The sequence below is a fragment of the Mytilus galloprovincialis genome, chromosome 3 (assembly GCF_965363235.1).
Source record: "Mytilus galloprovincialis chromosome 3, xbMytGall1.hap1.1, whole genome shotgun sequence".
In the NCBI taxonomy this organism is placed as follows: domain Eukaryota; kingdom Metazoa; phylum Mollusca; class Bivalvia; order Mytilida; family Mytilidae; genus Mytilus; species Mytilus galloprovincialis.
The window spans coordinates 86095797-86110497 of record NC_134840.1 but is presented as its reverse complement, the minus strand read 5'-3'; the positions used below and the strand labels follow the sequence as shown (position 1 = coordinate 86110497).

At 33.1% G+C, this 14701-nt stretch overlaps 2 protein-coding genes across 2 annotated transcripts; both read right to left on the bottom strand.

Annotated features, from left to right (window-relative positions):
- Positions 1-8677: 8677 nt before the first annotated feature.
- Positions 8678-10372, bottom strand: LOC143069234 (uncharacterized). The gene has a single exon (XM_076243766.1). The coding sequence runs from the start codon at positions 10230-10232 to the stop codon at positions 9222-9224; it is 1011 nt and encodes a 336-aa protein (XP_076099881.1). The 5' UTR covers positions 10233-10372; the 3' UTR covers positions 8678-9221.
- Positions 10373-10379: 7 nt separating this feature from the next.
- Positions 10380-12727, bottom strand: LOC143069233 (uncharacterized). The gene has a single exon (XM_076243765.1). It carries the CDS (start codon positions 12710-12712, stop codon positions 10547-10549), a length of 2166 nt encoding a protein of 721 aa, XP_076099880.1. The 5' UTR covers positions 12713-12727; the 3' UTR covers positions 10380-10546.
- Positions 12728-14701: the final 1974 nt, after the last annotated feature.

Genomic DNA, 14701 nt, shown 5'->3' with positions numbered 1-14701 from the left:
GGTTGTTTTCCAAGAGCTACATCTACTATTTCATTACAGAACTTTTTGCATACTGAAAATCATCAATATAATGGAACATGTACCTATTCCACAGGTAATTGTTCAATCCCTCCATTTAGCTTAATACCATCTTTAAATCTCGAAACTTGGTGTTGAATATTGCCTTTTCGAATACCAGATGTATCAGACTGATATCCATTTTCTCCAAAATATTTTGCAAAATTCCCAAGTTCAATAAAATTTGCCATGCTCATCTGATTCAAAAGGTAGCTCTCTTTAAGTGCTGGCAGAGGATTTAAGTTCTACAAAAAGCTAAAAAAAAACCACCTTCAGTTTGTTTTTTTGGTTTAAAACAAAGACCTTTCTTGTTGTTGGATTTAAACTAAAAGGATTTTGAGTAATATTTTTAGTTGAAACAATGTAAAAACATTCTATGATTTCGAATGCTTATTCAAAGAATTTTCTCAAAATATTTCACAGCCCACTTCTTTTCTTATACTTATTTATTCGGAAAATAGGAAGTTAGTACGTGATGAAATGAAAACATATCCCACAGTATAGCTCGATTATATATATACCTTGATACCAAATTTCAAAAATCCTATTATTGTTTTAAATAGTAATACAAACTACTTACCATTTCACTAATTTTCGTTCTTCTTTCTTGTCATGTTTAAATAAAACCTGAATTAGAAAAAACCTTTAAAATTACCTCTGCTAGTTTTTGAATGATTTGCAAATATTTGCTAATATCATCATCCTTCCTTAGTATTTTTTAAAACATTTCAATATTTGCATTTTTTTTATATTCCATGATATTTCATTTTAAACAAATAAAGTACAAATCTAATAAAATTTTTGCTTATACTGCAGTTATCTGGACAACAATAAAAAGAATTTAATATTTCCTTTTAAAACTAATTCAGATGTTTAAAAAATGGATAAATAATTAAAGACAGGGAATTGCTTACCTTTTCATCTACAATTTTGTAACTTTGTATTTTCAACATGAATATTTAACATCTGTGTGCATTCTCAAAAGTTTCCGTAAATCTATTTTAAAGTTAATTTCAAGATAAAAATATATATAGAGACAATGTGATCAAAACTTCATTTAAGTACATTCTAATATTTCATCACATAATTATACTGTATAACTGTGTACAGATTGTATGACTCATGATTTTACTGAGATGATGGGTTTATCAGCATGCAATACCAGATTTATTGTTTTCTCTAATTTGTAAAAACAAACAATTGAAAATGAAACGCCTTCTGCTTGAAACAGGCTTGATTGTCGCTTGAGTAACACGATGGTCTTAAATTATAGATGCTTGGTACTGGCGTTGTTTATCGTCTTAATATCATGTATTTTTTTCTTTTATTTGTCTTTATGAACATTAGTTTTCTGTTCGGTTTGTTTTTGGTGATATCCATTAGACAAGACTTGGTACTTATTTATCCCTCGTTGTGATATTGTTCCAATAATATTTGTATTTTTGTCTTTAATTTTGCTAATGTGCTTTGTCTTCATGCCTATTTGTGTTTCTTTGATACATATGACGTGGCTCTGTACCTATACATCCCGTTATCATATAATTGTGCTAAATTTTTTTCGTATTCTTGTCTTTCATTTTTGCTAATACGCATTGTCTATATGCATTTTTCGGCTACTTTGTTACATATTTATTTGTTTTATAGTGATTAAGATTATAACACAATGTTGACTGCTGTACCCCCATTTTTAACATTTCTACGAATTTAGTCTGTTTGTTTTGTTCACACATCGTTGTCAAGATAATGGAATTTGATGCAACTGTCAAACAAGTGAGAGGTTTAGCTAGCTATAAAACCAGGTTTGATCCACTATTTTTTACATAAGAAAATGTCTGGACCAAGTCAGGAATATGACAGTTGTTAGAAATAGGAAGATGTGGTGTGAGTGCCAATGAGACAACTCTCCATCCAAATAACAATTTATAAAAGTAAACCATTAAAGGTCAATGTACAACCTTCAACACGGAACCTTGGCTCACACCGAACAAAAAGCTATAAAGGTCCCAAAATTACTAGTGTAAAACCATTCAAACGCCCATTCGTTTGAAGTGTTTGATCATTTGATTTTGCTATTTGATAGGGACTTTCCGTTTTTGATTTTCATCGGAGTTCAGTATTTTTGTGATTTTACATTTTAATTAGAATTAGTCTTTGAACTAACGAACAACTAGTAAGTTTCAAATGAGCAAGGCCCTTTTTAATCGATTTTTACAGTTTGCCCTTAATTTTACTGTAACATCAGTGTGTATGTCAGGAGAAGGGTTTCATGTTCAGAAACTAGTCCAGCCTTAGTCTCGGTGACTTATCTAAACACAAAAAGGTATGTGACTACAGAAAAATAAAATAAAAAAAATAAGTCACTGAGGATAGGTCTTGACTAGTTCACACACATATATTTTAGGAGTATAATTGAACATAACAATTTTTCTTCCAGGGAAGGATTATGTAGTCCAGTCCAATTATCTTCCATAATTTATTTTCGTATTTTGCTATTTACTGAGTCCCCATAATTGTCCCTTTTGAATTATTTCACGTTTTGCTATTCATGGACCTTTTGTAGCCTGTGATACAATATGAATGTAATTCATCGATGAAGGCCGTGTGAAGACCGGACATTGTTCTTTTGTCTTCATATACTCCATTTTGGAAAGTCGTTTCATTCACTACATCTTATTTTGATATTGATTTGGATTTTAAAAGTGATATTTTTGTATAGTAGAATTAATATAGCCTTTAATGACTTGTCAAGATTGAGCCATATGCCCATTGACGTTAGGCTCAAACTGAGTTTTATTCAACACGGATCATAATCTACGAAGGAACTGCAAGTTTTTACTTTCTTTCTGTCTGTAAATAGTTTAAAGTTCTACTAAGTGTTATTTTTCAGTTATAGTCATATAGTATTACTTCGAAAAAAGTATTGCATTGTTACGTTATGTTATATTTGTAATTCTCATCGGATTTTGTCAAATGTGTTGACGTCTTTTCTATTATATTTATGTGTTATGGTAAAGAAAATTAATCACCGCCTTCATTTATCAGATTTGATTTCGTTCAAAGTAATCAGTACGATATTTTACGTTTGAAGTTAGATTCATAACAAACCGGATATAGTTTTATAATATAGTTAATTGCTACCTCAGTTTTATATTAATAAGAATTAAAATGTGCTTTGTTATTAAATGCAATATCAGTATTTAGTTCAAATATATAATCTTAAATTAATCCCAATTCTATCTTATTCATTCTTATGTGACGTCATTTTTCATTTTTTGATGCTCTGTTTTACTAATTCAAATGACGTCATTTTTTCGTCATTTTTCAGTTTCAAATAGGACGTCACTTGGCGTAGAGGTTTAAACGTATTCGGATGTGTCTACTTTTGTGTTTCAAATGTCTGGTTATGTAAATATATTTCAGTTGTTTCCTGTAATTAGTTAATACTTCAGCTTTATCATGTACATCTTTTGAATATTCATTTTATTAAATTTACTGTTTGCAAAAGTATAAATTACTCTAAATTATAGGGATTTTCTGGTAACTTAACAGAAAACCCTTGCCGTTTTTGGCACAACCTTTTTGATCTTTTGGTCCTCGATGCTGTTCAACTTTGTACTCGTTTCGGCTTTCAAACTTTTGTATCTGTGCGTCACACATAGGTCTTGTGTGGACAAAATACACTTCTGGCGTATTGGAATTTTGAACTTGTTGCCTTTTGTTGGCTGTTGTTCGTGTGATTCTTTGTCAATTGTGTTCTCCAATTTATTTATATTGTAGTCCTGTGCTGTCATTTTGATGTTATATTTCACATGGCCATAAAAGTGCGAGGTTTGGCATGCCACAAAACCAGGTTCAACCCACCATTTTTTCCTTTAAAAATGCCCTGTACCAAGTCAGGAATATGGTCATTGTTATATTATAGTTCGTTTCTGTGTGTATTACATTATAACGTTGTGTCGTTTGTTTTCTCTTATTTTTGAGTGTAAATTCACATTGCGATAAGACGTGTCACGGTATTTGTCTATCCCAAATTCATGTATTTGGTTTTGATGTTATATATATTATTCTCGTGGGATTTTGTCTATGTGTGTTACATTTTAGTGTTATGTCGTTGTTCTCCTCTTATATTTAATGCGTTTCCCTCGGTTTTAGTTTGTTATCCCGATTTTGTTTTTTGTCCATGGATTTATGAGTTTTGAACAGCGGTATACTACTGTTGCCTTTATTTACGTACTGATTTTTATTGATCCTGTTTTTTAGGTGCAGCTGACTCTTAAATTTATTCTATAACCTTCCGTGCAGTTACATACTTGATTGAAGAACTGAAGGTTTTAATACATTATGTTAGAAAATTATTAGGATAGTTACTGATCGAATAAGCCAATTTGCTTTTACAGACTTTATACTTTAAAGGGATTGTAACAATAGGATGGTAGATAAAATTCATGAAAATCCAGAAATCCGTTATTATCTGTTTGATCAGGTTTTATCCATATACAGACTTCACACAAATCAATAAAGCAATGTCCATACCAAACGCCTTTTTACAACACGAGTTGCTTTGAAAATAAGAATTATAAAAGTTAAATTTAGTAAACGTAAACCATCGAATTAATTATCCTAAAATCAATATCATTTATTTTTTCCTGATAGATTTACGCGGTTGCTATTTCTTTTTTGTATGCATTTTTTCCACTGAGATTCATTTTGCTCCCCATAAATAAAACTCCAACTTAAGTTAGCATAGTTAAAATAGTTCTTCAATAACTTAAATAAATCTATGCTGGTACGAACAGAGAACAATGCTAAAATAGACTGATGCATTTATGATTTTTAGTAGGTTTGTTGGTGTTCAGTCTGGTTTTCGAAGTAGTGTTTTGTGGATTGTTTTATTATTTCGTGATTGTGTTGCAATGATGTTATCTGCTTTTATTCGATTAATTGTATTCGATTGCCACTTGTAATCGTCTATCGCTATTTATCCATTAAGTGATAGTTGTTATCTACAGACCTGGCATAAATACTTGTATACCATTTATTTATCTTCTTATATAAATGAACCATATAAGAAAAGCATCGGCAAACATACTTAAACCGTCTATTCTTCTATGGTCATCGAAAGTAAAATGATCCCTTAGGCAAATATAGTCAAGATAATTCGATATTAACGTAAAGACTTATTTTCGAATGTGAATAAGTAAGAAAATAAGAACATGTGTTGATTACAGAAACTTTAACAGTTTGACGATTAATAATGCCTCTCCTTTCATAAGCAAAGACGTTCCATATACAAAAAGGAGGAAATAAAAGATATCAAGAATCTCTACGATTAACTAAGAGAAGAGCTTTATCATTCTTCTAAACGTTACACCACGTCGAGCAATGTATAACTACTTTAGAAATATGTTGACTCTACATTAAAAAGAACATATTATTGTTTCTCTTTTGAAAAAAAATAAAAATGAAAACAACTCGTTATAAAGTTCCGTCTTCCGAAGCAATTTTCTCAATTTATCTTCATTGAGAGCTCCCGAAGCTGAATATGTGAAAGCCAAGGATGTATATGAACCGAAGAACACTCAAAAACATTACCGCAATTGACTTGATGCCATTTAAACGTCTGAAACGGAAAGTCTTAAGACAGATCAACTAAATGTAGTCTCGTGACAAAAAGAGAAAACGCATCACATTTCAAGTATCTAAACAAGCTCGAAATTGAATCATTTTATAAAAATACAAAAGTGAAATTTGACAATTCTAACAAAGACCATGTGAAACACAGAAGAAAAGCAGGTTCAGAAGTTGATTTTATAGTTTAAAAGAAATCTTACAGCTTACTTGATTGTCTACAACACCATATTTAAGTGAATATTATATCACTTAACCAAAGCTACTCAGACAAATAACCTTAACGAGAGTTAATGTCTGTGTTATTTTGGTCTTTTGTGGATAGTTGTCTCATTGGCAATCATACCACATCTTCTTTTTTATATTAACGAGAATTTAGAATTAGGACTGTAACCTTCTTGCAACTTCTATCGGTACAAACAAAAAGAGCCAGAAATCAGAAAAAAAATGCCAGAATATACCAAGGGGATACTTTGATTGTTATGTGAATAGTCAAGAACGAAAACACTCGAATAGACAAAGAGTCTATACAACTCTACAGAACATAAAGTCTGAGTAACACGTGTCTAACAAAAAAGATGACAATATCAAGTTATCCGAAAGAATAAACAAATTCTATATCAACATCCTCTGTATTGCAAATGACAAGTACACATTCGGTTACTAATAAGTCATAACCGAGGACAAGAGGACTGGATCGTTGCTGCGACCCCCTGCGACCCCTTGGTGTTCGTGTTGTTCAGTTTTGTATTTTGTGTTTTGTAAACTGTGTTTGAATTTCGTTCGGTTTTTCTTATCTTTTGTCGTAGCTTTGTCAATTTGTTCGTTTGGTGAGTTCGGAAGTCTATTTGTTATACCCCTCTTTTTTTTTTAGCCTATCCATGCTCAACTCAGTCTGTGATATATAATACTTCATACTGGTTGATTTACTAACTAAATCAGGATGGCTTTTGTAAACATTTCAAAGGGACGAAATAAACTTTAGCACAAGGAACCCTTGGTTAAATATCTTTCTTGTAAACTCTCTATCACGCAAATCTGTTATATCGTATCAAATAGACATGTATTCTCCATATGCAGGTGTTGAATATATTCTATTACACAGAAAAGGAAACAATTAAGAAAGCTGAAATCATCTTTTTTTGTTATAAATTTAGTTCACCATCGACCTTCAATATTAATTTCAAATAGAAGCCAAGATATGAGACAGACTTAACTGCGTACGTGGTATTCATTTTTCAAGTTCGATTGGATATATGCGTTCAACATATTAATCAAACGTATGAATATTTAGCGACTGTTTAACGGAGAGTGAAATTCAAGGAAAATGTTAGTTTTCTTTTCATTTCTTCAGCGCAGTTCCTGTGTGAAGTCAGTCTTACATGATTAAAGTAGCAAATTGTTTAACAGAGGACCAACACTTTTTTCTATGAAACAAAGTCTGCCTTATCATTCAATTGTTTTTTTTTAATTGATTTAAGGAATGAAATCATAAATGGTGCGTAAAAGTCAAACTTGAGACTTGAATTGCATGTGTTTTGTGATGTTTTTTTTATCTACACCCAATAAAATTTTATCAAGCTGCACTTCAACTTTGGTATATTTGATTTGGCTTTCTAATTGCTTTGATTCAAGTGATTACTTACGAGTCTTATGTGGACAAAAAATGCTTTTAGCATAACAAATTATAAGCCTGGTTCGTGTATCTTTTGATGAGTTTTTTTTACACCGTGCCTAGAGTATGTATTTTCATATACATGAAAATCAATAGAAGGAAAGAGGGACAAAGGAAGAATAAAGAAATCTCATGATAAATAGGACGATAAAAAAAATACAAAGCAGTTCACCGTCATGTTCATGAAGGTCGGAAGAGATCATACTGAATATATGTGGATCCATTTTAATACTTCCAGTTATGGTAGCATTATCGAAAATCACGGAGAATGAAAATTATTCTCAACATTCAGAAATTACAACAGAAGAAATAAAGTCTCACCACTGAAAACGATTGTGTCCATTACATTCAGGACCGCTGGTTAAAGCTTACGCAATTAACCAACAGCCAGTCTGTATTTTTCTGTGCTTACAACTTCTTCGGTATTATGGTTGATTTACCCGATACTGAGTTTGAACACGATAATCGTACTCGAATTTTTATGACATCATAGCCAAATTGAAAGAATGATGTGCGAGCAACATCTTCCAAACAACAAATTCAAATATTGAATTCCTAAAAAGAAATTTAAACATAAACAAACAGCTCGGATGGATTAAAGGAATACTTCTTACTGTCACAAATCATTCGTAAAACAGAATGCCTTACCACTTACCACAATATATGCCTACATTACAATTTAAAAAAAAAAACAATCGAATAAATGATTTTAACTCTATCAGAACCATTGTTTTCAATTATCATTTGGGACTGCATACGCAACACTCAGTGGTAGAATTTTCAGTCAGCTGATAGTGCCCGTTATATAGGAAACAAATCTACTATATTTTTTGTAACCACAGTCTGATTAATTTGAATAAACCTTGACTGACCATTAAGCCATCCACTGGTCAGTTCCGGCAAGTATTACGTCTTAAGAAGCCTATAGCTGGCTATAGGCACAACACCTGCAAGGAAACCATTTCATCTTTTTCAATGTTAGCTGTACGAATGTTGCATTGGAACTAAGTTCCGGTATTCGAGTTATGTTTGGAAGATTAGGTTCTATTTTCTGATGGGAATTTAAAAATACTGGAATAAATAGCCGTCTGTATCGACTGAACCTGTGTAGGGCGTAGTTCATTTCCAGTCTATGTGTTCTACCTATCTTATTTTATTGATCTGTACATCCATTATTTTTGTAGGTCTGTTCACCCATTACGTTTTATTGGTCTGTACACTCATCATGTTTTATTGTTCTGTACACCCATCTTGTTTTATTGGTCTGTACATCCATCTTGTTCTTCTACAATTACTACACCCATAGACTACCCAACTCTAAGCACATAATACTAATAAAAAACCAAACTAAAGTTCAAATTGAATACCCACACGACAGTGCCATGTGCTGATTTTAATTGCACATTATGATACATAATATCATGTCGACAAAATATAGTCAAGTAATACATAATTACTACTGAAATCAAAACATTTCATATAACATCAAATAAATTCACATAAGCAAGATAAAAAATTTCAACTGAGAAACACGTCTATTCGAGTCGGCCCTGTCGTGCTGAATGGCTATATCCCATGAAGCGCGGGAAAACAACTAACGATCTATGGGAGACAACTAGAAGAAATTAATTTCAATCTAATTCAGTTCCTTCAAACGGTTGAAATTACATTTCTTCTACAATTACTACACCCATAGACTACCCAACTCTAAGCACATAATACTAATAAAAAACCAAACTAAAGTTCAAATTAAATACCCACACGACAGTGCCATGTGCTGAAACTACAAAGAACGGGAAATAAATTTTTTATCTTGCTTATAGAACTTAATTCACTTTGTAAATAAAAAGTCAATACCAGGTTATAAACCTAAATTTTCAGAAACAATTAATCTGTCTTTTAAAGAATCTTTAATATAACCGTCCTTGGCCGTCTCTGAACGCCATCTGCCATGTCTTTTGAACAATCGATCGGAAATACCTAAATTAGCGCAAGTTGTAGCTCCGCCAGAACGTAAACTGTGCAATCCATATTTCTTAATATCTGACACAAATGGTTGAAAAGCTTCAATAAATAATTCTCTCATACGTGTGTAAGACAATGATTTATTTTCCTTTCGAAGCACATATCTATCCTTGAATTTTGTTAGATTTCTAAAAATAAATTCTTCTGATTCCGGCGAAATATCAGCCCACAACAAATATAACTTTAAATTCTTAACTGGACACAAATCGGAATCCATACAGGCTATTACTACAGAATTGCCATCACGATATATATCAGTTTTACTTTTCGGAATAAATATAGATATATAACCTAATTCAAAATTGATATCACATCTCCGTATATTTAATAGCTCGGACACTCTCAAAAAACCTGAATAAGCGAGTAAACACGCACATATAATACGCTGTGACATAACATTATATTCCTTAAATGACGAACTATACATTTTAGATAGAAGCCCAGGAGTAACTGGTTCCTTTTTCTCAATTCGAGTCGCTAATCGTCGTTTTGCACCTTCTAAAACATTTTTCACAACTAGATTAACAGTAGGAGACGTTTGACCAATCATATGATGTGCCCATTGTATACTATAAAAAGCTGAAATAACCGGACTAGCAGTGCGACTGTTCTGAACTAATGAAGATAAATAAAGTGCAACGTGCAAAGATTTTGCCGGTAAAATATCACAACAACTTATGCCGTTATGAACAGCCCACTTTTTCCAACGGATAAATCCTGCATGATAAGTTTTAACGGTACTGTCAGCTTTAGATTCGCTAAGTAAATCCACAAGAACATCAACATTGGTATGCAGAGCTGGTGGCAAAAAAAATAATCTCAGATTCAAAGGCCTGCAAAAATACATGTATAAACAATAATTAAACAATAGCAGAATCTTAAATGTAAGAAACTATCAACAGAAAAAGACTTGTTAGTACATCTCACAAGACTATGTACAATAGTCTTAATGCTGACGTTAGCATTTGTATTTATTAGTATATTAGTTCTCAACAAGGCCATTTAAAGCCTTAATGCCAAAATCTGAAACCAATTCAGATATGCATTGTAACGTTAGTACACAATCAAGGCACTACTACAGCCTTTAACATATCATCTGTAAAAAAACAGATAAGCATACACAGCTTCATAAACAAAATAGGTTTACAACCTACATACATATCAGTATTTTATTCTGAAATCTAGCCTCAAAGCTAACATCTTAAATGTAAGATCAGTATTACCAAAAATGGCCTTCTTGCTTTTACCAGGAATATAAAACTCCTTACCGCTTGGTAATTGTACATATCCAATAACTTGATCTGTGAAATCGCCCCCATTTGGGCATAACATAGGCCAATAACTTGCGGATGGCCAGCAAGGAACAATCAATGTACCTACAGCGTTGCATTGTCTCATGTAATTAATTACACGTGGTATAAGAAATACAGGTGGTACAAAAAGACCGTTGACCCCATACCAATCTACTGTAAACGCATCAATACCAGAAGAATTTTCATTCCAAAATCTAGAATAAAATACTAGTAACTTGAAATTGTGATCAGAAGCAAACCAATCTACTTCATGCGGGCCCCATAAAGATTCTATCAATTGAAAAATGTAATATGATATTCCCCAATCGTCATGATCAACGATACGACTTAGAAAATCAGCTTTTTCGTTTAGTGTTCTAGGTATCCAAACTATATCAATGTTGACATTGTACTTCAAACATGCGCTAAATATGTCCAACGCTAAATTCTGTAAAATAGTTTTCGTACTTCCTTTGCTAACAATGCTCACAACATTTAGGTTATCTGTGAACCATTTAACCCTTTTTCCGGATATAATGTTAATTAAGGACAGCAAAACTTTCTTTACCGCTGAAAGTTCCTTCCAAGTAGAACTATTACTACGTTCTGATTCAACCCACATACCATGTGCAATGTTTTGTGGTGCTTCCACAATATAACCACCAAAACCTGTATCACTAGCGTCACTGTAGATAATACTATGACATGATTCATCAACACTGAAATGTTTTACATTAACTTCACTTATATACAGTTTCCAGAATTGTAACTGTTCAATACTAGATTCTGAAAGTTTAATATAAGAATACCAAGACGCAGATGTGTTCACGTCTATAGTTAAATGTTTAGTCATTAAATAAACTAAATTTCCAATAACTAAGTATGTAGATATAATCTGACCTACAACAGATGCAACTTTTTTCACAAACACGCTTTTACGCCCAGTCAAACAAGATATAATGTCATCAATAGAATGTATCATCTTATTTATTCTGTTATCTGGTATTTTGTAAAAACCATTTTCTGTATCAATAAATGTACCTAACCAAACCAAACGTTTAGTAGGTTCCCACAATGACTTTTCAGCCTTGGGTACAAAGCCACTTCTAACTAAATCTAGCTTAACTTGCTCTGACACAATCTTGCACATTTCTTGATCTTGTTCTATACCCAAACCATCATCAAGATACATTATAACTTGCTTACCTTCAGATCGCCATTTCTTTACAAGTGGCCTAGTCAGTTTAGTAAAAATAAAACAAGCTGTACTCAAACCAAATGGTAAAACAAGAAATTTGAAAAATGTAGGACAGCCATTAATGATCCATGAAAAACCTAAATACTCTGTGTGTGGTTCAAAAATGTCAATATGGTGATAAGCTGAGTGAACATCGTACTTAAACATGGAATAATCTAATTTAATATGCTGTAGAGCAGTCCTCGTGTCCTCAAATTTAACGCTCTGTTTCCATAAATGTTTATTTACCGCTCTCAAATCAAGAATCAATCTTTTCTTTAAATTAGACTGAACCGCTACAGTAAGAGGATTAACAACAAAAGGTCGTTGGTCACACTGAACTATTAACCCTCTATGTAATAAATCTTGAATAGCTGTATGTACAAAATCGGAATTTTTCAAAGCTGATAAATTGTTGAATAAATACGTAGACGGAGGAGTAGAATAAAATGGTATCTTATAGCCATCTCTTATAGTATCAATTATATAGTCATATGCACCAATATCTATCCAAAATTGTATATTTTCCTTCAGCCTACCCTTAACAATAATATCAGTACCTTCTTGCTCATACTCGTAATAATCATGTGTAAAATTTTGAGCATACTCATTATCTAAAGAACTAATGTCAAAATTATACTCATCTTTTACAAAGCTAGTTTCTGTTGTGTGATGCTGCTGTCTTGTTGTTTTGGAAGGGGCAGTTAACTCTCCAATGTTTGTACGACCCACAGTTGAAGCAAGGTCCCCGTTGAGATTTTCCAGCGTACTGGTCCTGGGCATACGGGAAACCTCCATACCAAGACGGCTGGCCCCCTCGAAAGGGCTGTTGAGAGGAGAAGCTAGAGCTAGCGGTGGCAGGAATCTGCTGCTGTTTAGCTGCTGGTTTGCTCTTAGTCTTTTTCTTCCTAATGGCCCTGTTTTCAGCCCTTATAATCTTGGACTCATCTTCGGAATCGCTAGCAATAGGGTTTGCTTCGTACTGGCGAGCTGTATCCCACCCTCCATCAGAAGTATCCGCGATCTTTATGAGCTTATTTCTATGTTTAAGCCTATTTGTACAGGATGCAACAATGTCTCTAGCATAATCAACTTTGCCATTGTCAATAGCCCAAATAGCTTGGGTTAAAACTTCAAGGTTTTCTGTATTATGACTGAACTGAATTTTATTACCTTCAGAACGCCATTTGTACTGGGAGTCAGACTTCAGCTTCTTAACTTGAGACTTCATGCTCTGGTTTGTGCCATGGATTTCGTCGCGCAAACTATTAATCTTCTCACTTATCTTTGTGTCAACAAGAACTTCAATATCCTGCTTTTGACGGTTAACTGCGTCTAAAACTGTCCGCAAAGATATTTCTTCTTGAGGTGTATCGGAATCCATATTTAGTACAACTGAGAAACACGTCTATTCGAGTCGGCCCTGTCGTGCTGAATGGCTATATCCCATGAAGCGCGGGAAAACAACTAACGATCTATGGGAGACAACTAGAAGAAATTAATTTCAATCTAATTCAGTTCCTTCAAACGGTTGAAATTACATTTTTATTGGTCTGTACATCCATCTTGTTTTATTGGTCTGTACATCCATCATATTTTGTAGGTCTGTACACCCATAACATTTTACTGGTCTGTGCACCCATCTTGTTTTATTGGTCTGTACACCAATTATTTTGTTTAGGTCTGTATACCCATCATTAATTCATTGATCTGTACACCCATTATTTTGTGTAGGTCTGTACACCCATCATTAATTCATTGATCTGTACACCCATTATTTTGTGTAGGTCTGTACACACATCATGTTTTATTGGTCTGTACACCCATCATGTTTTATTGATCTGTACACCCATTACGTTTTATTGATCTGTACACTCATCATGTTTTATTGTTCTATGCTCCCATCTTGTTTTATTGGTATGTACACTCATCGTGTTTCTTTGGTCTGTACACCAACTATGTTTTGCAGGTCTGTAAACTCATTTTGTTTTATTGGTCTGTACACTCATCCTGTTTTATTGGTCTGTACACTCTTGTTTTATTTTTTGGTCTGTATACCCATCATGTTTTGTAGGTCTGTACACCCAATATGTTTAATTGGAATGTACGCCCATCATGTTTTGTAGGTTTATACATCCAGCATGTTTTGTAGGTTTGTACACCCATAATGTTTTGTAGGTCTGTTCACTCATGATGTTTTATTGGTCAGTACACCCATCATGATTGTATATCTGTACACCAATCATGTTTTGTAGGTCTGTACACCAATCATTTTTTGTAGGTTTGTACACCCATAATATTTTAATTGTCTATACAGCCATTATGTTTTATTGGTCTGTACACCAATCATGTTTTATTGGTCTGTACACCAATCTTGTTTTGTAGGTTTGTATACTCATAATATTTTATTGGTCTATACAGCCATTATGTTTTATGGGTCTGTACACCCATCATGTTTTATTGGTCTGTACACCCATCTTGTTTTGTTGGTCTGTACACCAATCATGTTTTATTGGTCTGTACACCAATCTTGTTATGTAGGTCTGTATATCCATAATATTTTATTGGTCTATACAGCCATTGTTTTATGGGTCTGTACACCCATCATAATTTATTGGTCTGTACACCCATCATGTTTTATTGGTCTGTACACCCATCTTGTTTTGTAGGTTTGTATACCCATCATGTTTTGTAGGTCTGTACACTCATCATGTTTTTATTTGTCTGTACACCCATCATGTGTTGTAGGTCTGTACACCCATCATGTTTTATTGATCTGTACAATCA

Excerpts from the sequence above, each read along its gene's own strand:
- LOC143069233 (XM_076243765.1), bottom strand. The coding sequence starts at position 12,712 with ATGGAGGTTTCCCGTATGCCCAGGACCAGTACGCTGGAAAATCTCAAC.
- LOC143069234 (XM_076243766.1), bottom strand. The coding sequence starts at position 10,232 with ATGTATTTTTGCAGGCCTTTGAATCTGAGATTATTTTTTTTGCCACCA.